This window comes from Culex pipiens, unplaced genomic scaffold, assembly GCF_016801865.2.
Source record: "Culex pipiens pallens isolate TS unplaced genomic scaffold, TS_CPP_V2 Cpp_Un0001, whole genome shotgun sequence".
Taxonomy (NCBI): Eukaryota; Metazoa; Arthropoda; class Insecta; order Diptera; family Culicidae; genus Culex; species Culex pipiens.
Window position 1 is genome coordinate 1,347,894 of NW_026292818.1, and position 25,303 is coordinate 1,373,196.

Sequence of the window (25,303 nt, forward strand, 5' to 3'; positions counted from 1 at the left end):
CGAAGCTTTGAAGGGTGTTTGACATTAGTTTGTTTTTGTTTGATGGACGTTGCCATGATTCTTTCCCATAGCTGGGTATCAAGAAAAAATACTTTCAATCGAGTCTTCATTTTGCATCGTTCTGTATTGACAACCAGAGAGTCGACTGTACTTTTCTTTGGGTATTACATTTTCAATTAAAGTAGGCGTTATTGGGGGTCTAAATATAACCCTGGTGAACGAAAACGGTACAGATTTGGCTATTTTGTAGAGCAAATCACCAGGGCTCTGTTTGTCCCCCAAAAATGCTTACTTTGATTGGAAATAGACCACCCGAATTAGAAAAAAAATTGAAAATGAATTACCCGAGTGACTCAATCACTAACCCTCTAATGCCCAATTTTTGTTTCGAATATTTTTATTTTCCCGTGTTCTAATTCTATTCCTTCTAATTTTGACAAACTTTTATTCTACGAGAAACTTAACTTCTCTTGTTTTATATTTTTCCTGTTTAATTTTTAGTAGTAGAATTTGTTTAGTTTATGTTTGTTTCTGAAAGTATTTAGCTTACTCTACAACATCCTATCATTACGTTTTATCTTTTTAGTGTTTTCGTGTTTTTACAGTCACTTTTTCAATTGCAATTTTTTCACATGTTTTCCACATTTTCTACTATAGAATGATAGCATTATCATTTAAATTGTAAAAAATGGGGAGAGGCATAGTCTGGGACAGTACAAAAATTACTGCATACTTATTTTTTCATAAAATATAGAAAATGTTAGTGAAACATACAGCCAAAGTTGACCACAGAAAAAACATTTTTTTTTAACTTTCAACACCAACAGTTTCTAAAATTTAAAGAGTTCTTCTTGTCAATGCTTTTTAAAAATCAAAAATTGGTTGAACAATGTGTTTTTGACGAATTTTTCAGATCGAAGCCCGTCTAAAGGTGAGGTTGGGTTGTAGAGGGTTTAAATTAAGAAAGGAGAATGGGCAAATTTGTATGGGAGCTGGTCCAAGGATGTACACGAACGGGACCAACTTTTTTCGAAAGATCTCGCCGAGACATGAAAAAAAGTCTTCTGGACCAACTCTCTAAACCCCGGGGTTCAAAAGTTACATGCTGTTGAAGTTTGAGCATTTTGGGTTAAAATGTACAAAAAATCGTATTTTTGCTATTTCTAAAATCATTCATAAAATCTTTGTTTCATTATGGATTTCGATTTTCTTGACTTCATTCGACGCGTATCAGCAAAAACTATGAGTTCTGATATGTCTTAGCATGATTGAAACATGATTTCTCTTGTTTTTATCCGTTTGAACCGTTTGTGCAAGAGGCATCCTATAGAAACAAGTCGAAACTTCAAGGTTTTGAAACCGGATCCGACCCAGACTGCTTCAGTGAGAATGGAAGGCTTCAGTGCAATGTTGTAACAACTTATTGGGATGGTCTGAGTCATCCGAGAACTCCTTGGAGTTAAGACCGGTGAGTCTACCGCCGTAACAAGCAAGATGTCGGCGGTTTTTGACCACGGATCATACCCGCATGACTTCAGTGAGTATGGTAGACTACTATGCTGATGTGTTGGAGTGTCCTGGGTTTTCCTAGGACTCCCTGGAGTTAAGATCTGTGGGTCTACTACCGTAACAAGCAAAATGTCGACCGGTTTTGACAACGGAACATACCCGCATAGCTTCAGTGAGTGTGGTAGACTACTTTGCTAATGTGTTAGGATGTCTTGGGTCATCCAAGGACTCCCTGGAGTTATGATCAGTAGGTCTACGGCTGTCACAAGAACATCCCAACATAACAGCAATACAGTCTGCCATACTCACTGAATCTTTGCGGTTATGATGCGCGGTTAAAAATCATCGACCTTTTTCTTGTTACAGTGACCCAAATATCTAAACTCCAGGGAGTCCTAGGATGACCAAAGACATCCCAACACATTAACAAAGCTGTCTACCTTACTGTCTGAAGCTATGCGTGTATGTTCCGGGGTCAAAAATCGTCGACCTCTTGCTTGTTACGGCTGTAGCTCCACAGATCATAACTCCAGGGAGTCCTTGGATGACCCAAGACATCCTAACACATTAGCAAAGTAGTCTACCACACTCACTGAAGCTATGCGGGTATGTTCCGTTGTCAAAACCGGTCGACATTTTGCTTGTTACGGTAGTAGACCCACAGATCTTAACTCCAGGGAGTCCTAGGAGAACCCAGGACACTCCAACACATCAGCATAGTAGTCTACCATACTCACTGAAGTCATGCGGGTATGATCCGTGGTCAAAAACCGCCGACATCTTGCTTGTTACGGCGGTAGACTCACCGGTCTTAACTCCAAGGAGTTCTCGGATGACTCAGACCATCCCAATAAGTTGTTACAACATTGCACTGAAGCCTTCCATTCTCACTGAAGCAGTTGTAGCGTTAGTAAAATTTGGCTGTATTTTGTGTGAGAATAAGATCAAAGATAAATTTTCCAACCTTAATATTGTAAGAATCCCACGTCAATTTGACCACTTTCTATCAAACCCACACACGGCGCTCTTCGGAAAGATCGCACCAATACCATCAAGGCGCTTCCGGCGAGGCCGTCCGCAGAAAGAGAGCGCGAGAGCAAGCACGCGGGAGAGCAGAGCAGCACAAATGGAGGAGAGAAAATCGGGTCGACTTGTGCTCGGCTCGTCAAGCTCGGCCATTCGCTGCCAACCAAGCAACCCGTTTAAACGTTCTGCCGCGTTGTTTGACGTTCAACGTCGTTCGTTCGAGCAAAGCCAACTTTAACACTCCGGGCGAGGACGATCTTCTGGAGCAGATTCAACACGGCCCGCACGCGCACCCGAAAATCCACGGACGGGGGAAGACACGCGGCGGGAGGCCGCGAGGAACTGGCGCGCGGTGGCCGGACCTGGTTCGGAGGCCGCGGCGCAGGATGGTGACGGAGAATCGCTGGAGCGACGGTGTGCGAGGAAGAAAAGAAGAACAATCAAGAAAAGTGCTACTACGGTAGGAAGAAGAACAATGTGAGAAAGGGAAGAAGCACGGTCGAGGTCAAGGGCAAAAATACGTTGGGCGAATAAATGATTAATAATTACTAAATGTAGTGCTTTTTTTGTGTGGAAGAGTCTCTTTTGCAACATGGCGCCCAACGTTAATGACCCACTCTGAACAACTAAAGTGAAAAGTTGTAAGCGTTGATTTTGTTAACTGTACGATCGACAAGTTTTAGAGATGAAGCTAGATTAGATCTGGATTTTTGTGAATGGTTTGGGCAGGAGGAGTGGACCGTGTCGGAACAATTTGTCATGACTCGATGACGTTCAAATCAATCTTTGGCAGGAACGCTGCCGTTTAGTTTTGAGCTGGTGTTGATAGGACGGAAAATGTGATCTGACGAGCAGTAAAGGCTCGTGGTTATCAGTTGATTTTCGATTAGTTTTTCGGGCATAGGCCCTTTTGATTTGTCCGTTTCGGCACGGCGTCCAGAGCAGAGAAGGTTGAAAGTTTTTTGCGTGCTTTCCTCTCGGAGCACACAAAAAACTTTTCTGTTGAAGGGGGATTGTGTAGCGTTAGTAAAATTTGGCTGTATTTTGTGTGAGAATAAGATCAAAGATAAATTTTCCAACCTTAATATTGTAAGAATCCCACGTCAATTTGACCACTTTCTATCAAACCCACACACGGCGCTCTTCGGAAAGATCGCACCAATACCATCAAGGCGCTTCCGGCGAGGCCGTCCGCAGAAAGAGAGCGCGAGAGCAAGCACGCGGGAGAGCAGAGCAGCACAAATGGAGGAGAGAAAATCGGGTCGACTTGTGCTCGGCTCGTCAAGCTCGGCCATTCGCTGCCAACCAAGCAACCCGTTTAAACGTTCTGCCGCGTTGTTTGACGTTCAACGTCGTTCGTTCGAGCAAAGCCAACTTTAACACTCCGGGCGAGGACGATCTTCTGGAGCAGATTCAACACGGCCCGCACGCGCACCCGAAAATCCACGGACGGGGGAAGACACGCGGCGGGAGGCCGCGAGGAACTGGCGCGCGGTGGCCGGACCTGGTTCGGAGGCCGCGGCGCAGGATGGTGACGGAGAATCGCTGGAGCGACGGTGTGCGAGGAAGAAAAGAAGAACAATCAAGAAAAGTGCTACTACGGTAGGAAGAAGAACAATGTGAGAAAGGGAAGAAGCACGGTCGAGGTCAAGGGCAAAAATACGTTGGGCGAATAAATGATTAATAATTACTAAATGTAGTGCTTTTTTTGTGTGGAAGAGTCTCTTTTGCAACACAGTCTGGGTCGGATCCGGTTTCAAAACCTTGAAGTTTCGACTTGTTTCTATAGGATGCCTCTTGCACAAACGGTTCAAACGGATAAAAACAAGAGAAATCATGTTTCAATCATGCTAAGACATATCAGAACTCATAGTTTTTGCTGATACGCGTCGAATGAAGTCAAGAAAATCGAAATCCATAATGAAACAAAGATTTTATGAATGATTTTAGAAATAGCAAAAATACGATTTTTTGTACATTTTAACCCAAAATGCTCAAACTTCAACAGCATGTAACTTTTGAACCCCGGGGTTTAGAGAGTTGGTCCAGAAGACTTTTTTTCATGTCTCGGCGAGATCTTTCGAAAAAAGTTGGTCCCGTTCGTGTACATCCTTGGACCAAATTTGCCCATTCTCCTTTCAAAAAAATATCAGAAATTCAAAACATAATTCTAAAATTCCAAAATACAATAATTCGAAAATAAAAAAGCAAAAAGAAAACTATTTTTTTATAATTTGAAAAATCAGAACAGCGAAAATTCAAATCTTTAGTAGTAATGATACGTAATCTACGAAATCATATTTTTGTAATCAAATTAAAAAAATCTAGGATTTTGAAAAAAAAATAAAAACAATTCGTACTCTCTCTTCGTCAAAATTTCTAATCCTGTTTAAAAAAATTAAATTTTCGCCAAATCACTCCACAAATTTCTGTTTTTTGTAAGTTGAAAAATAAATAAAATTTAAAATTGAATTTGAGAAATTAAAAATTTGAGTATTTAAGAATTGCAGAATTGAAGAATTTATTAATTTCAGGTTTTTCGAATTTAGGAATTTACGGAATTTTGCATTTAAAGTTAAAGAATTTAGGAATTAATGAATTTTATAATTAAAAGACTTGTAAATTTGATAACTTGAGAGCTTTTAAAATTCCAGAATTTCAGAGTTTAAGAATTTAAAATTTTATAAATTATGTTTTTCGTATTTTTTTATTTTTGTAATTTTAGTTAGTCGATTTTTTTTATTAATTCAGAAATTTTCAAACTCTTCTTATTCTATGTTGTGCTTTATTTTTTTAGATTTAGAAATTTTAGAATAACAGCCGAAAAGGTTGAATCGGATCACTTTTGATTTGAATCTAGCTTGTTCGAATCCCTAAATGATTAAATCATTTTTGAAAGTACGTCCCTAAAACTCCGGGAACAAAAACAATATTAATTCGGAAAAGTTCAAAATTTTGATGGAAATAGAAACCTATTCAACAGAAAAAAAAATTAAATGTCTTTTACGTTTATGTTTCAATATACTGAAACACTTTTTTCATTAAAAGTTCGAAATAATAGGTTGAAATTTATATTTTTTCATCACACTCGACTTTGGTCATAAATATTTGCAACGCTTTTAACTTGAAAATGAGGCTTAACATCAAAAAAAGATCAACATCATTTAAAAAATAAAATGATTTTAAACGATGGCTTCTTTTTAAAACTTTAATCTAGGGTCGTTTTTATCTACAATAAAACTATTTGAAAAAATCTTGTATCTTGAAATTATTTACTTTGAAAAATATCTAAATTAGTTTTATTTAATGTTTAAGGAAAGGTAATTTTCTCTGATTTTTTGGAGCTTTTTCGAGTAACCTACATGACTTTTTGCATTTCTAGAAATGTGGCTTTTCTGAAGCTTACAGGTCTACAAATTTTATATTTTTCTATAAAAAAAAAGTTATAACACTCAAAAAGAGATCAGTAAAATAAAAATGAGTTTAATTAGAATCGCCCAATAAATACAAGAAAAAAAGATAAACAACAGAAGATAAAAAATACAAACAATACATGAAAGTTGAAACAAGATCTGAATAAAGACTAGCCAAAAAATGTCCACTGATAACTAAATTTTTGCACTCAAACGGAAAACATATTCATCAACCGAAAAGAAAAACAAACATTCGCCACTATCGTCGCTCAAACAAGTGACAACGATGTCGTCTGGGCTTAAATATTTACCCGTCTAATCCACACACACACGGCGCTCGCATTTCGTGGGTGAGGAAGGGTCTAATTTTTGTGACTTTGACGGCGGCGATGATCGTCACCGCGGAATCGTGCTAGTTCACTTACCTTTGAACAGCGGACAAAGCTGGCCGAGTGCGCCGATCGGTCCCCGGCCCGTGTATTGGCCGACGGCAAGCTCCATGAACAGCATCGGGATGCCGCAGATTAGCAGAATTATGAAATACGGCACGAGAAAGACGCCTAAAAAATGGGAAGATTTAGGACATTTTTGCATAAATGACGTATGTGCTAATGAAGTCACCTCCGCCACTTTTGTAGGCCAGGTACGGAAACCGCCAAACGTTTCCGAGGCCAACCGAGTACCCGATGCAGGCCAGCACGAACTGCATCTTGTTGGCCCAGTGCTGCTTCCGGGGCTTGAGGTTGTCAATGTCCGAGTCGTCCGAGATGCCCGTGTAGCTGTCATTCTCGTACGGTTCTTCCGGGGGTCTGAGAAGAAAAAGGTGAAATTGGAGAAGGTTAGATCACTCTATTGCTATTTTAGGAATCAATCAGGAATCAAACTTGATTAGAACCGCAACATTTCAATTCAAATTGGTAAGCCAAACAGTTTGCAGCTTCGAAAGCCGCAAGAAGCTATTTCTGTTGCTAAACCAGTCCTCGTCACTGCCCACAATAACTAGATCGTATTGCAGGTTCAAGTGCTATGAGGTAGGGGACGAGTGAATGATACTGGATGAAATTGAGTCTCGAACGATTTGCGGTTGAAAGCTGATTCCGGAAGAAGATTTAACTGGAATATTGTCTTACTAGATCTCTTAGAGATCAACTCCATAATCCCAATTAATTAACAAAAAAAAATTGACAAAATTGATTAATAAATGTTATACAATAATAATTATCAATATGGAGACTTTATGTAAAATTTGTCTTCTAAACTGAATAAAAAGCTGTTAGAAGTGGCGTGTATATTTATTTCAGTATATTTTTTTCAAAAAGCCCATCAAATTTGTCGGCTCCCCTCCCATTCACATTTACACACAAGATCCTCTGTAATTACTCTTGGCTTAAACAAAAATGTCATTACAAAAGCCGACTCGGTCATAACCAGGTCCCAGTACCGAAAAGGACCCAATAAAAATAATTTTATGAATAAAGCCCATCAAATTTCCCAAAAAATGGATTTGAACTGGGGAACAGCATTTAATTCCATCAAGCACCTAATGTTGGCATATCGACACTTTGGTGTTCAATTATCGTCAACTGGGGTGATTCGGGACTACGACCTGAATAGGGACAGCAGTTTTCAATGTATTCATGAGCTGCAAATTAGAAAATCGATGCACCAATTTAGTTGATCTGTATCTGCTTTGACTGAAATAAATCAAAAATATCAAAGTATAGCGCAAGAACCTGGATAAAACAGCCGTGCCTATTCGCCCCATGGGTCCCGTTTCACCCCAGACTACGGTTCAACCAGTTAAAAGCATTCTTTACTGAAATTAAGCGAAATTTCTTTTAAATTAACGGTCAGAATCAAACGAAATTTAATTTGTTTCAAGATAAGTGAATCTATTTCATTTTTATTTAAGTGTAAGTAGTGTGTTGTGTTGCTTGAATGGTCAAATAGAACTTTGTAATATTGATCTATTAAATGTAAAATTAGGAAAAAAATACTTAATACTTGTAATTATCTCAAATATATTATTAATCAGGGTGACCACTCAAATTCCATCCAGACTTTTCCAGAATATTCAAATAATAGGCATTTCTTATCTAAAGAATGGTTTCAAACTTTCTATTAGAACAGTCAATATTAACCACCGAAAAAAAAATCTCAATTAATTAAAAAAAACCAAATATAGGCATTTTTTGTAAATACAGACACTAAACAACAAATAAAAAAAACTTGAAAATGGAATTTTATTATTATGATTCAGAGTAGAAACACAAACAGTCTTTGCAAAAATAATCGAAAGTGCAACAATACTTATAACTTCCATGTTGTTTTTTTTTAAATTTGCAAACGTATAGTTTTTGATACTTCGTTTCAACTTGAAATGACAAAAACTTAAAGATAACTGAACTTAAAACAGCGTTCCTATTTTTCTAAACTTCATCATCGTTTTAAGTCAAAGAATGATTAAAACATAATTGCTGTTATTATTCATTCAAAGGATTTAGAAAAATGTCGAGGAATGCATAAAAAAAGGTTTTTGCCAAGTTCCCTTTTTAATTTTGTAATTTTTGATATTGAATTTTCTAATCAATGTTAATTTATCTAGTGGTCAGTATTTAACTGTTTTTTTCTTTTTCAATGAAAATTCAGTTTGATATGATTTTATGTTTTCCCACTTATTTTAAGCAAAATGTTTGAAGAGAAGTTTTTTTTAAACAATTTTGCAATAACTCAAAATTTCTTGGATATTTTTTTTTGCAATTTCAATATTTTCATTATGTTTTCAAAACGTTTTTCAATTTTGGATTTTATTCGATGTTAGGTAATTTACCTATACTCACAAAAAAAAGTTCAGGGGCAACATTTGGAAAAAAACATATTTTGAATTACTAAATGAATTTAGTTAAACAATTAAAAATATTCACCAAAAAAAAACTATTGCCAAACTCAAGTTGGAATCTGTTTTCAAATATTCAATTATGTGGCAAAATGAAATAGAATCATAATTCTAAGCTGACCATTAGGCTCTATTTTCATATTAGTTTTTCATTAACTTAACCTCTTGTTTGATGAACAAAAATTAAAAGCGATCATTTGATTCATAAAAAATATTATGAAAATCTGTGTCAAAGACTCCAATACTCATTAAGATTTTGAACGCCTTTAACAGCTTTTCTATACTCAAATATATTGAAATAGTGAAAAGAACCTTAAATTTAAAGTAAGTTACTACAGCAGAATTGAGAATTGAAAATTGTACAAAATATTACAAAATTATTCCAGAGTTAAAAAATAATTTTCAAACTAGTATGCTCAGAATTCCCGACTTTTGGCGGATTTTGGCGAATTCCCGACTTTTTACCGACTTTCCCGATTTCCAGACTTGTGTGGCCACCCTGTTATAATATAATATGAGCAATTCTCTACGAAATCGGTCTTTTTTCTTAAATTTTAATTTTTGTATTTTTTAATCCGGCTTAAACTTTTTTGGTGCCTTCGGTATGCCCAAAGAAGCCATTTTGCATCATTAGTTTGTCCATATAATTTTCCATACAAATTTGGCAACTGGCCATACAAAAATGATGTATGAAAATTCAAAAATCTGTATCTTTTGAAGGAATTTTTTGATCGATTTGGTGTCAAAGGCAAAGTAGGTATGGATATGGACTACACTGAAAAAAAATGATACACGGTAAAAAAAATTTGGTGATTTTTTATTTAACTTTATATCACTAAAACTTGATTTGCAAAAAAACACTATTTTTATTTTTTTGAATACTGATTTTTTCGAAAAATCGAAAAATTGGTCGCAAAAACTTTTCAACTTAATTTTTCGATGATAAATCAAATTTGCAATCAAAAAGTATTTCAGTGAAATTTTGATAAAGTGCACCGTTTTCAAGTTAAATCCATTTTCAGATGACTTTTTTGAAAATAGTCGAAGTTTTTCATTTTTTAAAATTAGTGCACATGTTTGCCCACCTTTGAAAAAAATATTTTTGAAAAGCTGAGAAAATTCTCTATATTTTGCATTTTTGAACTTTGTTGATACGACCCTTAGTTGCTGAGATATTGCCATGCAAAGGTTTAAAAACAGGAAAATTGATGTTTTCTAAGTCTCACCCAAACAACACACCATTTTCTAATGTCGATATCTCAGCAACTAATGGTCCGATTTTCAATGTTAAAATATGAAACATTCGTGAAATTTTCCGATCTTTTGGAAAAAAATATTTTGAAAATTTTTAAACCAAGACTAACACTTCAAAAGGGCCAAATATTCAATATTCGCTGAATTCAAATTACCTTTGTATTTGACCTTCGAAAAGTATCACCAGGATTTACCTCAAATCGCTTGTATATCGGGAACCTGCTCTAAAAATTTCGATAATATTTTTGTGTAAAAGCGGATTTTTTATGTAGTTTTCAATTGGGGGTTGTTTTTTTTTCAAATAAACATTAATGTATGGTAAATTGACTTATTCGAACAAAGATGTACTTATAAAACTCAAGTTTTAACAGAAATGAAATTTTTCAGTGACTTGAATGCGAATGCGAATGCGTTTGATTTTTTTTCATTCAAAAATGTTAGTGCGTACCTTTGACCCGCAAATATCTTTTTGGGGAAAATAAGAAGAAGAATTTCAAAAAATCTTTAATGGACAGCGAGGCTATTGACTAGGCTAAACACTACCTAAATGGTTTCGTGAACCTGACTTCTTATAAATATTTTTTCATAAACTTCGAATATTACATCATTGTGGCTAAAAAGTGAATTTTGTCCATAACTGTATATTTTTGTAAACACATTAAAATTACCCTAAAACAAGTCGAAACTTCAAATATGAGATTTTTAAATAAAAATTAAATATATAAAGGGCTGGTGAAATTTTTATGATGATTTTTTTTCTTTAACTTTGTAATTGTTAATAACTGCCTTGGAAAAATAACTGTCACAAATATTTGCAACGAATACGTCTGATTCACAAAATACAATCACATCATTGAAAAATAGCCTTCATGTTCCGGCTTTGAATTATACAATTTGACCGGAGGTTTTTTATTCGATTCATACGAGTAATTGACAGATCTTTTATTTTCATAAAAAAAATTAAAAAAGAAATCAAAATGTTTAAATATGTTTAGTTTGAGGTTACCCCTTAATTCACGGCATTTCACTCAAGTGTAGCAGCCCACACAGAGTGTCATTTTTTACGTTTTGATATCCTGATCAACCGCACGTTGTCCCTGAATTATCATCACTCATTTAATCTGCTCTAATTTAATCAATCTGTCTGACGAACTCACGAGACGCTAATGCATGCATTCGATAATCCCATTTGCCACGCTCTCAAAACCTGTATTTTCCTGATTCTGGAACTTTTTTCATTATCATTTATTCACGACGAAAAAGAAAACTCACGCTCCAGCAAATTTCCGCGCCAGCACCGGACTGTTTGGATAACTGCCCACCAGTTCCTTGTACTCTTCCATGTGCCCATAGTGGAGCTGCTTTCGGAGCTCTTCCCGCTCCCGCTCCAAATCCTGCTCCTCTTGGCTTTTGGGATCCCGGTCCCGGATCTGCACATGGCCCCGGGACATGCTCTTTGTGTTGTTTTTTATTTCTTTTAGAAACGTTTAATCATTGTCACCGAAAGATTAGTTTGCGAATTTCACTTGATTTTATTTTTGGAAAAAAAAAACGTTAAGGTTGGGACACAACACGTGAGCTTTCCGTCGGAGCAAACACGACGACGGCGACGACTCCGGACCACACTCGAGCGATCCTCAACCGTTCATGCTAGCCAACGTACTGAACGTGTCGTACCTGTTACGCAGATTTCGGATCCGAGATAAATCCCATGATTTGTGGCCACGACAGAAGAACATCAGATATCGCGCCCGCGTACATAGCAGAATAAAAAGGTAAATACCTGGCCTGGTCTCTTGGATCACACGGTGATAATCCCTTAGGAAAATAAATTACTATAATTGCGCGAAGATATTCGCCATCATCATCATCATCAGTTTGTGGACGACAAATCTTCAATATAAACACACTAAAACGAAGGCACTTGAAGCTTTCTTATCTCCAACTCTTTGATATGGTGATATACAAGGGATCGTACATATAGCGGATCTTCAAGGTACCGATTCTGGAAACGGTTCGGCGCCACCACTTTGGGGGGTGATAATTTTGGCTTTCCAAAGCACGACCACCTATCTATATTTGGCATTGGTATCGAAAGATCTGCGTTGGCAACGCGCGATGCTACTGGTTTGAGCGAGATGGACTGTTGTTATATCGGAAGTCCACGCGTGCAAATACGAGAAACTTGAAGTTGATTAACACTCTTCTTTTTTTCTCAAAAGTGCTTTACATGAGCAATGCCAAGTTTAGGAGCAAATATTGTGATCGTCGTTACTTGTTACATATCGAATTGCTAAAAGCTTTTTTCTGTTTTGTTTGAACTGGATAGTTGTTTCAGATCAATGATTTGATACAATATTTATCGATATTAGAGTGGTTCAAATTTGACGTCTTTTAAGCATTCATTGCAGAGAAGAATTCTACAGGTGTACTCTCAAATATCGGTGCCCGTGTGCTTAGATTTCTGTATAAATGGGACAAGAGAGCACAAGTTCTTATTTGGGTGCTATTCAATTGTACTTTTCAGCACTTGTACCGTAAACTAATATTTTTCCAGATTGCTTTAATTTTCGACACGGCAAACGTTAAATCGAAAAAGGATAATTTGCGCAAGTGTAAAAACTGTTGTAGGAAACTCTCATGTATCTCATGACTCTTGGTGAAAAAAATCATCATTTTGTAACCTGTTGAAGAGACTCTTTTAAAAATGTTCCGAATGAGCAGGAAACAAAAAAATATTTTCAATTCTATATTTGAGCGCATTTGAAAATCTTTTGAAAGTCAAATTATAATGATGCAACCGCTTGTTATTTATTTACGTTCAGTGAGAAACTAAACTGGACGAGTTAGATTTTTTTCAAAGCTTTGCCCCACATGCTGAATATTGTTCCTGTAGGACTGTGGGACAAATATGAGCAAAATCGGTCAACATTTACCCATTGAAGTTTGTATGGGAAAAATAAAAAAAAAATGGAGTGGAGAAACTAATTTTTGCACGATGTTATCAACAGGGTACGCTACTTCCATCCCAATATTCCCAAAAGAGAGTTCTCATTGGAAATGTAATGCTCAACAACTTTGTACAACATACCAAAGCTTTCAAACTCGATTCTGAAAAGTTATTTGCAATTTAAAAAAGTCATTTTTGTATGAAAAACACCTTAATCAATTTCGCTCAAAATTGGCACAGATGATTAAAATAACTCAAAACCCTGTTTTCCGCTTGAGAAGCACGGGGTATTTTTTTCTGAACATCCTACACAGAAAAAACATGGTGCTAATATTTATCAGGAAATGATGACAGATTTTGTGCCGAAAAAAAATGATAAATTTTAAGTCAGAAAATGATGAATTTTCATCAGTTTTTGATGAATATTCATCAGGTTCACATTTTTACACATTTTTTAGGTAAAATTACACCAAAAAGAGGTAATATTCAACCAACCCAATTTTCAACCTTCCATCCTACAACTTTTTTTTCTGTGTCAGCATTAAAGTACAAGCAACGTCAGCTTGCTTTGATCATTTATGAGAACAATAATTTGAGCTTAAAGGCTAGTGTCAAAAACACTTATTTTGGACATTTCACAAAAGTTTCTTTTTTAACATTAAAAATTAAATTTTTTTGGCTTTTGGTTCATGCGTTTTTTTAACAGCAAAAAATATATATTTTTCGAAAAATTTAACCTTAAATCTGACTGAAAATTGCACCTAAAAATAATTTGTGTTTTTTTTACAACTAGTTTATCCAACAAAATTTTGCACCATTTTAAACTCTAGCGTAATAAAAAGCCTTTTAAAGTTTCATTAAAACATTGTTTTCAAGGAAAACTAAATACATACATAATTTTTCCATGCACCTATTTTTGAAAAAAAATTCATTTCGTAACCTAACGCTTTGCCTTAAAAAAATTATTGGAAAAATGACTTCTTAAAAATAATACTGAAAAGAATAAAAATATCATCCTAAGCGAGAACCTTCAAAACATTCAACCAAACAAAATTCACTTCATTCTTAATATTTGTAACAACTTTTATGGAGATACTCAAACGTCAAAACAAAGTAATCTTCTAAATTTTCGACAATTCTTTTTTTATTTTGTCCATTCATTTTTTATGTCAAACAAGCCTTACCCGAAAAACTTCGTCTTTTCCTTTTTTCGTTTGTTGACGTTTTAAGCTTTTTCCTTATTCAGCCTCCTGTGATCAAAATTTGATTATACGTAACTTTTCCCATACAATCGGCAAATTTTCCGAAATCGTTTCCAAAGTGGCCAAAGTTGTCACTTTTTTACGTAAGAACCTTACTTGGACTTTTACGAACCCAACACAACAAAAAGCACCTCGATCCGACGCTCCGTATTGAACTGATTTGCGTTCGAACAAAACCGTCGAAATTTTTTATGTATATATTGAAGACTAAGCCGTTTTGAATCATTGGTTTCTCAATAAATTGTTTAGAAAACACTCGAAAACTTGTACATCGATTAAGGATTTTTTTATTCATTCAGTTCAAACAGTGTTACCATTTTTGCAGGTTAGATAAAGTCTTACCGTAATCTGGGGTGAATCGGGACTACAGTCTGAATAGGGACAGCAGTTTTTAGAGCACCTAAAGTTTTTAAATTTGGAAATGGATGTACACATTTTGTTGGCCTGAGTCTGTTCTAACCGAAACCAACCAGAAAAATCAAAATATTGTGCTCTGCTGTCCCAATTCGCCCCATGTGTCCTGATTGACCCCAGTTTACGGTACTTGAAGTTATTGGGGTTGCATCTAGAAAAAAAACCCAAGACTTTTACAGCAAAAAATATACAAATTTAGATTGGAAAAATTAGAAGGTTTAACGTTACCTCTTTTATAACGTAATATTTCCTCAACGAAAAAAGTGGTAAATTTACACATTTTTAGAGGCCTTGCAAAGAATGAAAATAATAAGAAATATTTATTTACTATATTTTTTTCGGTTTCAAATGCAAGTCGTTATTTTAAAAAATATACAAAAATGAAAATTTTACTTCAGAAAATTTAACTCCACTATTTTTTTCACTCAGGGATTGCCATTAGCAGCTGCTCCGCAGACTCCTAAACAAATTGAGCAACCATCACTCAAAAGAACAAATTCCTAGGTGTTCTTATCCAATTTCGCTTCGTGACCCACTTATTCTAAGTGGCCTCTTTGCGAGAAAAAGAGCATTATCCAATCATCCTGACCATGACTGCCCCGCAAATCTTCCAATGGCATTTTAGTCAAATTACTATTTGAGCGTTGGGGGCCATTGGAAGTTTCCTCTAAAGGGAGTTTATTTCTGGTTGCATACTTTGTGGCGCTTAAGCACCTAGATTGATTAAATATTGCCAATTTGATCGTGTGACATGATAATCGGGTGATCCCCGCACAATAAACCTGTAAATCTATAAATCCTGTAGCCTTACGCACTGGATAATCACGTGTGCAAGTCACGACCTTCCCCCCTTGTGGATCCAAATTTCAAACGTTTCTCTATACTATAGGCTGAATGGAGTGCACGCTCTTGTTGCGGATTTCAGCACTTAGCATTCAAATGAAGGTCTCCCGCCCGGCCAGGTCCGCCCGACGCGAGCTCAGTGCCATCTCTCTCAATTGAGGAAATTGTCATCAGTCGCTCAGTGGCTCAGCCGTTTTGCCGACTGACTGACTAGGCCAAGTGACATCGCATTGGGTACTTTATGATTATTATATGGATTATCATCGTCGTCGTCGTCGTTTTGAATGCCTTGTTGGAGGTGGAATTATAACTCACATTCACAATTGTGGCACTGCAAAAGCTGATGCTGAATGCAAATGATGTTCAAATCTCGACCCATTTCGTCTAATGCGGCTCGTAACACCCTGCCGTTTATTATGCAATACATGAGGTTGTAAAAATGTTAAAAAGGAAAATTAGATCACCCACATCTAGCTTAGAGAGCGCGAATAAAACTGAAATTAATCACCATTCCCCGTCGATGGTGGCTGTTTCTCTGCGGCAGGTCGTCGTCATTTAATTAAAATTGACATCTCTTCACACGACATCTGACCAGAACTGTCTGGTTTAGCCAGCCGGTAATGTATGCACAAAATATGGTGCGACCTACCGCGGCGGTTCCCAATGTGGCGAAAAAGACAGCTCAGTTGGGTGACGAATTGAGTTGGAAGGCAAATTGAGTTGGACAGCAATATTTCAGATATGCTTGTGCGGTGAAGAGGGTTTTGATCTTTCTTTGGTTTGCCGTAATTTAGGCTTGACGAATTACTCTTTAACGGATTTTGAGAGAAGATAAATACATAAAGCCAATTATCATCGTTGTTTTGTATGCTAATGGATTCACAGAAAACTGTGATAGCTTCTGATGGAAAATGTAATGAAATCCCTGATATTTTAGATTTTTTTTTGTTTTTTGAGTGAAGCTTGATTAATGGAAATGAGTTTGTAGAAACTCGGTTGTTTCGTTTAAGCACGATTAGTTAAAAAATAAAGATGTTAATTTTAATGGTGTTTCTAAACTAACTTCTTCTTCTTCCATACAAATTTGGCAGCTGTTCACTGCCCACCATTGAAAAAACGGCTAATATCCACTTTTGGCAAAAACGAGATACCAGCATCAGATGGTAGCACTAATTTAAAAAAAAATGAATAACTGCGACTATTTTCAAAAAAGTTACCTAAAAATTGTTATAACTTGAAAACGGTGCATTTAATCAAAATAGCACTAAAGTAATTTTTGATTGCAAATTCGATTTTACATCGATAAATAAAGTTGAAATTTGTTGCGACCATTATTGGGATGTTTTTTTTAAATTCAGTTTTGATTCAAAAAATTATTACTCGGTCAAAGATTTTTTTGCCCATTCTGGAAATTTCTGAAAAGTTGGCATTTAATATCCTCTAAAACATATCAGAAAATAAAAAAAATAAAAATAGTGTTTTTATGCAAATCAAGTTTAAGTGACAAAAAGTGAAATTAAAAATCACCCAAATTTTTTTTTGCAATTCCGTCGTGAAACTATCTACTTTTCCTGTCATTCTTGAAAGACGAAATAGCCTACTTTTCTGTATCAAAAATAACAGAATCAAATAGCAACACTTTTCAAAATAAATGCTGAAAAAATATACTTTCACCACTGAAATGCTTGTTTCGAAAAGTAACACTCTTCAACATTTTTTTTTATTTAAACGATTTATTGACAAAATACATGAACATTTGACTTAAAATTTCACTCAATGGGTGTTTTTCGGAATTGCAAAAAAAAAATTGTATGGAACTCGTTGCAAAACTTGTTTTTTCAGCACTCTTCGTATTTATCTAACTCGGTGAACCCCGTTGGATAAATGACTCGTGCTGAAAACTTGTTTCATAAACTCCTATTACCGTGCTGCCAAATTTGTATGGACAATTATATGGACAAACTAATGATGCAAAATGGCTTCTTTGGGCATACCGAAGGCTAGCCGGATTAAAAAATACAACAAATAAACGAATGACCGAAATCTCAGAGAATTGATCAATAGTAGTTTTTGCAATTTCGCTATGAAACGTTCAACTTTTCCTGTCCTTGGGGAGAGACGAAACAGCCTACTTTTCAATGCCAAGAAACAGTGCTGAAGTTTTTATTCCAATTATTTTTGTCGGCCATTTCGTCACTATAGAATGACAAGAAAAGAAAATATTTTCAGAATGTAATTACAAAATTGAATTTAAATTTTTAGTTCTATCATATTTAACATTATCAACGTAAAACTGGACGTCGGTCATTGAGAAACATGCAACTTAAATACATTTTTAAACTGGACAGATTTTTTGCTCACGGCTCATTTACCGTCTGCCAAACAGAGAACTTTCTAAGATACGTAGTTTTTTCTAAAAACTGCTTCCAAAAACACGAGTCGAGGAATACGTATTTTCGCGATTACAAACTCCTAATTAGCTCTAAATGAAATATTTTGTCAGCAAATTGCCCAGATACAAGAAATCATCTCCTCGTTCAGTTTGTTTCAAGTCAACTGAAATGTTAAACTCATTTAAACCCTAGATATGCATCACTTAAATTGCTTAATCCAATAAAGAGATTAACATTCGTCGTCGAAATCTGATGCACGCCAGCTCTATTTTAATTGCACTCGCGTGCCACCACTAATCACCGTTACATTTTTCGATAATTCCCCAGAGTGCGCGACGGCAATTGAATAATTCCCCCTGTTTCGCCACACGGATAGAATCTAATCAAGATGTTTGACCCCTCAGCATAAAGCTAGTACTACTCACGTCGGTGGGTTGATGATGGTCAGCAGCTCGGTCGGCGAGTTGGGCACCCGGCGGATCACCATCCGGCGGCCATCGGTGGAACCGACGCCGATCGAGGCCAGCGACCGTATCGAGGTGGCGTCCGAGAAGAGTCGCGGCGTCCCGCCAGAATCGCTAAAGATGTACGACCCCGTCCGGACGATGGCCGGGTTCAGGTGGGCGTCCGCAATGCCGGAACGATCGTTGGCTGTAACGGAGGGGACTTTAGAGTAGATCCTTGGTATAACGTTTTAGTAGAAACCACAGACGAAACAGACATAACACACTGCTTGTTACGTCCAGTTGTCCGCGGTTCGCAGAGAGAAAGAAAGAGTTCGATCTACCCAATCAGTTCACCTACCGGAACGTACCGATCTCAGACTGTGGAACTGCTTTGGCTTGGAGGCGGCCGTGGCCAACGGGTAACCGGAACTGGTCGACGCCGAACTCTCCCCGATCTGGAACTTGGCCACCGGAATGCCCGACGGCGGTGACCCGCTTGAGCTGCTCGTCGCTTGCTGCTGGTTCGGGGAGGTCGATCCGCCCGAGGTTGGCGATGTGCTACCTCCGCCGCCAATGGCACTCCCGGGTTGCGCCGGAACGATGATAAACTTCCGGTGGTTCGACGGCAGCAGTAGCACCTTCGAGTCTTCACCCTGAACGACCTGGGCTTGGCCGTTGTTGTTGTTATTGTTCAGCTTGTTGGCGTTCTTGTAGTTGGTGTTGAGGGCGTTAAAGTGCAGATCGTTGATGGCTCGCCGGTTCGGGACCGGGTTGAGCGATTGCGTCTCCAGCTGGTGCTGCTGGTCCTGGGGGTGGTCCATATTGGAAGGTGGGTGGAAGATGAGCGCAGTTTGGGGAAGTTTATCACAGATTTCGACTATTGGTGGTGGTGCTGGGGTCTGCTATTACGACACCAGCAGAGTCATCTCTGTCCGGGCAGGGCAAAGACAGCGGTGTCCAGGGTTAACATCTGAAAGAATTAGAGAAAGAAAAACAAGAATTATGAACGTACGTATTATGTGTTTAAGCATAGAGTTATTCAATAACTCATCAATGGAAAACGGTTACGAAATTAGAGTGTACTTAAAAAGAGATGAGGCCAGAGCTAATTTCATTTCATTTTTTTTTATTTTCACGAAATATTCGCAGCTCTGGTTCTGGTTTAAGGAAAAAATACAGGAAAATTGATGTTTTCTAAGTCTTACCCAAACAACCCACTATTTTCTAAGGCGTCATCCATAAAGTATGTCAAGCCTTCGAAAAGTACGTCACATTCTGTTGACACCCCCTCCTCCATATTGATTTTTTGAATAATTATTACATGATTTATAAATAGGATTATTTATAAATTCGGAGTTCAATCGAGAAAGTTTTTAATTTTGACAGGTTGTGTTTAGATTTTTATTTTGCGTAATGTTGTAGTGATAGAAATCACCATCAACAGTTTCTTTGAAAATCTAATGATTTAAGCATATTAAATCTATCGTTGAAAACTCTGTTTCTTAAAGCTTTGTGTCGTTTTTGATTTACGAGGAAATTTTATCAAAAAAAAAACTTTTTTTAGATATATTCTTTGACTGAATTTTCAGTATTCAGGAAATAGTCTAGCGTGACGGTCTCACCCCCCCCCCCCCCTCCATCTTACCCTTGTCACAATTTGTCACGATTGCGACAACCCCCGCTCCGCCCCTAGAGCGTGACGTACTTTATGGATGACGCCTAATGTCAATATCTCAGCAACTAATGGTCCGATTTTCGATGTCAAAACATGAAACATTCGTAAAAATTTTCGATCTTTTCGGAAACAATATTTTGATTTTTTATTTTTTCAAAATGCTGTTTGCCCCCTTTGAAGTGTTAGTCTTGACTCAAAAAATTGCTCAGAAAATTCACTCAAATGTAACAGCTACATAAAATAAAAATGGTCGAAATCGGCCGACTCCGTAGAGAATTGCTCAGAATACAGAATGCAGAATTCTTCTTTCTTGATATTTAAATTTCATTTAGATATTAGTATAACTGTAATAATGAATTTGATGATTTTGATTTTTAAAGTAACGCTTCAATTTGAGGTAAATATGTCATTCAATTTAATCTAGAGTTTTTAATTTTATGGAAATCACCAAAAGAATATTTCCAATATTCAATCAGTATATATTTTTTAGTAAAAACCGTTATTGGAAATTAATGTAAAAGATATTATAGTTTGTGAACTGCCAAACGAAACCAAAAAATAATAATAATATTCTAATACACAATCGTTCTACGCCGTATTGTCAAATGTCAGTTTCTTTCGATGTTGACATTTTGTAACCAACTGTTCTGTTTTAGGTTCGATTTTTAGAAATCTTTCTAATAGAACATAATTTCCTTGGAAAAAAATGTAATAAAAATACAATTTTGACCATCAAATTATATTTTCAAACAAACTGATTTTTACCTTTTTTATTTTTAAAATTATTGAAAATAAACTCAATATTGTAGGGAAGTTGAATAAGACAAATAATTTAGATTTTAGAATATTGTAGCCAAAAAAAAAATTATTTGAGCTAAACATTTTTTTTAGAGGAACTTTTTGTTATTTTTAATAATTAGAGTAAACAGATTTTGCTTTTAAATACAAAAAAAAATTAAATACAACTAGACTAAATAAAGCTATCCTTTCACGAAACAAATAAAAAAATCTATTTCAATGTTTTTGTGCTCTTTTGTACTAACTATAGAGGAATCCAAGCAAGCTAAGTGGAAGACTATTCAACTATCAATGAGCAGAAATTCGCAACAGAGCCCACAAAAGACCCGGGGGTCGTTAAAGTGGATTGCTTTGCTTTTTTTCAACTATTCTCGTTTTAAGCTCTATCTACAATGGAAAAATGCGGCTAATGGTGACAGAAATGGACACCTTCACTGCCCCTGTTCGCATAAATGTGTGTGTGTGTGTGTGTGTGTGTGTGTGTGTGTGTGTGTGCTTTTTTTAATCAGTTCTAAAAACAGAGACTTTCCTACGATGATCTACAATGGGTTGCGTAGGTTGCTGCGATTGTATTGGAAATGTCAACACTGCGAAAATGTTCAAATATCGATTTGAGCGCTTTTTGCGATCCTCGAGTATACCGTCTAAGATAAGGCTTTACCTTTGTTCACGACCCAAAAACTATCGAACACTTGTCAAAAGCGTTGCCCAGGTGCAAAAAGCATATTCTCATGTTGATTGAATCATCTAGAGTACGTCATTTCTGTGCCAAACTTACCACTTAATCTAAATCAGCTTACAGTTAATCCTTTTAACATTTTATCGCGGAACAATTGTTGAAGCTTGTGTGTGAAAAGACATTTAAAATTTATCATGACTTATCCGGACTTGGTAACCATCTTTATTCTTTAAAGCAAATTTTATTCACATTTTTTGAGCTTTGTTATTATTATCTAGATTTTGTATTGAAATTTACAACACATTTCTACCAAGATTGTAAACAAAAAGAACTTTTCTCTTCTCTTCTCAATGTGACGACAACCAGCCTTGTCTAACCGTGTGTGAAAGACGATGTTTTCTGTTGCATGTCTTAGCTCGTTGTATGTAGTACATACTACAAACAACATCTTATAGAATGTATGTTTTATTGGCCCCCTTCTTGTTACTCATCTCATCGTTTGTGTAGTGGCTGACACCTACGCAAGTTTTACTACCAGAGGAAGTGGAGAGCCAAAACCAATTAACCGATGAGTCTGGTGTGAATGGAGTCAATGCATTTTTTTTTCTGCAAAAATTACAACAACTGTTTTAAGCTATTTTATAAGATTTTTATAGCACTAAAATAGAATCAATTACTTTCCAAGATAGCACAATTTTCTAAAAGAATTTACCGGCAACTCAACCTCACTGCAATTCTCAAACTGACATAAAATTAACACCCCGCGAGGAGCACTCCTTCGCTGGTGCTGGTGAACTCTCGTCAACGCTTGGGTTAAGAGATTTATCAGCCAGTGACAAATTGGCCTCACTTGCTCACACTTACTCCCCCGCGCCTCTCACTTTAAGTACGACTGTGGTCAAGTGTTTGAATAAAATAAAATATTAAATACAACAGCAGAATTTGTACGTTTTTCTTTTCGTAAAGATGTTAGAAGAGTGAGAAAAAATGCTCACAGACAGATGGACGAATCAATAAAAATAAACACACGTAATGTTAACCCTCAAATGCAAAACATGTGAAAATGTCGAAAAGTTATGAACTCCCTCTTTCCCCAAGCAAATAATAGTAAATTAGTAGAAAACGATAAATTGCCTAAAACATAAAACACACCACGCAGTTGAGGGTTAATAGTAATTACCCACACTTCTTTCATCACACTCCACTCGCCCTCCTTCCCATTGAATTTTTTTATTCGCTTCAAATTTCACTTTTCATCACGTTGTAAAAACAAAGGAGAGACAAAACCAAAGAAACAACCATGCGTCTCCACTCCTTCAACAAAAGTCGTACGACTGTTATTTATTTTTTTAGAGAAGAGTATTTTGTTTGAGCGATATTATTAAAAAGCATAAGCCGGCTGGCGGTTTGGTTCTGGCGGTCAGGGTTCCGTGATCCATCAGCAGCCGGCCGGATCCGTCCGTCGCGGCTAATTTTAGCCTAAACAAAAATATCAACAACAACAACAAAAATGAGGGTGGGCTAGACGTGAAAAAAAGAATTTTGGTGAATGATACCAAGCGTGATGAACGATAGATGAAGACATGAAGACATTTTTAATGGTTTGTGTTTGATAGTAAAATGATGCTGTGATGTGGGAGGGCAGGCAGCGATTTGTGAGGAATTTTGGCCCCAGTAATTTTACGAGGTATTTACTGTGACGTCACAGTTATGTTGCCGGAACTGGTGTCTATGGGTTAACAACAATCAAATTTATGCTTAATTCAGTTGTATATTTTGAATAGGGCGTCCAACTTTCCCGGGTTCAAAACCCGGGAAACGGGAAAAAATATTTTTGAAATCCCGGGAATTCCCGGGATCCCGGGAAATTTTTAAAACAGTATTAAAATCTATGTTTTCATTATATGTTACACTTCAACCTAAAAAAAGATAGCAGTTTTTAGATAGCTTGAAAGATTTTTTTTTGTTCTTTGTTGAGCTTTGGTTTCTTATTTTGTATCTTATCCAATGTGATTCAAATTAAATAAGTTTCTTATAAATACATATTTTTTTATTTTTTACATGTCATGACTAGAAAAGCCTCTTTTTAAATGTCTAAAATAACAAATAAAAAGACAACAAATAAAAATATAATATTTAAATTTTGGATAAGTTTAGACATGCATGTTGTATATAAAAAATATTAATCAAGTTGTCTTAAGAGGCAGTATTTGTAGATTCTGCTCGGTTTGTTCTAGAGGTCGTATCGAGTTGCTCCGATTTGGATGAAACTTTCAGGGTTTGTTTGTCTATACATGAGATGAACTCATGCCAAATATGAGCCCTCTACGACAAAGGGAAGTGGGGTAAAACGGCCTTTGAAGTTTGAGGTCCAAACAAAAAACATGAAAAATCTTAAAATTGCTCGCATTTCCGTAAAACTTCATCAATTCCAACTCTCTTAGATGCATTCGAATGGTCTTTTGAAGCCCTTCAAAACGTGCTATAGACATCCAGGATTGGTTTGACTTTTTCTCATAGCTTTTGCAAATTACTGTTAAAAATTGATTTTTTTAAAACCTTAATAACTTTTGGCAACAGCCTCCAACACCCATACTCCCATAGGTCAAAAGTTAGGGAATTTCATGGACTATAAGCCTACGGTATTAACTTTTTGGCCAATCGCAGTTTTTCTCATAGTTTTTCGATTTTTCTAGAACAAACATTTTACAACGTTAGTTTTTGCTCTGTAGGCCTCCATAGCGGCACTTTTTGCTCTCAATTTTGACATATTCGGAATCCTCAGAAATTTTTACATTAGATTGAGGTGTTGGAATTTTGAATTTGATTGGAAAAAATGCCATTTAGAATTATTTAAAATATTATTTAGAATTTTGTCGGATTAGGGGTAAACAAGTTTTCGCCTACTTGATACAGCGTTTGACGTATTGATCATAGGGTAAATAAGATCTATTTCTTTTTTCAAAAATGTTTTATTCAACTATTTTTTAAATCAAAGTTACAACTCCAATACTTCTAACTTACGTGAAATTGACCGAGGATTCCGAATATGACAAAATTGAGACCAAAAAGTGCCGTCTTCTTGGCCTACAGGGCAAAAACTAACGTTGTAAAATGTTTGTTCTAGAAAAATCAAAAAACTATGAGAAAAACTGCGATTGGCCAAAAAGTTAATACCGTAGGCTTATAGTCCATGAAATTCCCTAACTTTTGACCTATGGGAGTATGGGTGTTGGAGGCTGTTGCCAAAAGTTATTAAGGTTTTAAAAAAATCAATTTTTAACAGTAATTTGCAAAAGCTATGAGAAAAAGTCAAACCAATCCTGGATGTCTATAGCACATTTTGAAGGGCTTCAAAAGACCTTTGGAATGCATCTAAGAGAGTTGGAATTGTTGAAGTTTTACGGAAATGCGAGCAATTTCAAGATTTTTCATGTGTTTTGGACCTCAAACTTCAAAGGCCGTTTTACCCCACTTCCCTTTGTCGTAGAGGTCTCATATTTGGCATGAGTTCATCTCATGCATAGACAAACAAACGCTGAAAGTTTCATCCAAATCGGAGCACCTCGATACGACCTGTTTCACATCGGTGAAAAACTCGCTCTTAAGGTCATTACCGCCAACTAGGGGAAAATCGGGACTACAGTCTAATTAGGTACAGGAGATTTTAGAGTAGTTCATTTGGAGATCGGTGTACTAATTGTTTTGCTCTGTTCCTGTTTTAACCGAAATCAATAAAAATAAT

The 25,303-nt window shown here is 36.3% G+C and overlaps 2 protein-coding genes across 4 annotated transcripts in view; one reads left to right on the forward strand and one right to left on the reverse strand.

Moving 5' to 3' along the window:
* The window catches only part of LOC120417577 (sodium- and chloride-dependent GABA transporter ine-like), a 43,689-nt gene that overhangs the window by 7,605 nt on the left and 10,781 nt on the right, over positions 1 to 25,303 (reverse strand). For 2 of the 3 annotated variants that reach the window (XM_039579699.2, XM_039579691.2), the window contains exons 2-5: positions 18,765 to 19,376; positions 18,386 to 18,611; positions 6,570 to 6,757; positions 6,374 to 6,508 (exon numbers count right to left, since the gene is read on the reverse strand). In XM_039579699.2, coding sequence (XP_039435633.1) covers positions 6,374 to 6,508; positions 6,570 to 6,757; positions 18,386 to 18,611; positions 18,765 to 19,227 — 1,012 coding nt within the window. In that variant the 5' untranslated portion in view covers positions 19,228 to 19,376. Of the gene's footprint in view, positions 1 to 6,373; positions 6,509 to 6,569; positions 6,758 to 11,370; positions 11,746 to 18,385; positions 18,612 to 18,764; positions 19,377 to 25,303 lie in introns of those variants that run through there. The other variant, XM_039579706.2, reaches the window with a different exon arrangement.
* On the forward strand, positions 2,418 to 4,230 carry LOC128093683 (uncharacterized). The gene is made up of 2 exons (XM_052711327.1): positions 2,418 to 2,995; positions 3,688 to 4,230. Exons 1-2 carry the CDS (start codon positions 2,922 to 2,924, stop codon positions 4,139 to 4,141), a joined length of 528 nt encoding a protein of 175 aa, XP_052567287.1. The 5' UTR covers positions 2,418 to 2,921; the 3' UTR covers positions 4,142 to 4,230.

What these genes read in the sequence shown, in the direction of transcription:
- LOC128093683 (XM_052711327.1), top strand. Translation starts at nt 2,922, where the DNA reads ATGGTGACGGAGAATCGCTGGAGCGACGGTGTGCGAGGAAGAAAAGAA. An exon ending in TCAAGAAAAGTGCTACTACG is followed by an intron (nt 2,996 to 3,687) that starts GTAGGAAGAAGA and finishes CTCTTCGGAAAG; the next exon opens with ATCGCACCAATACCATCAAG.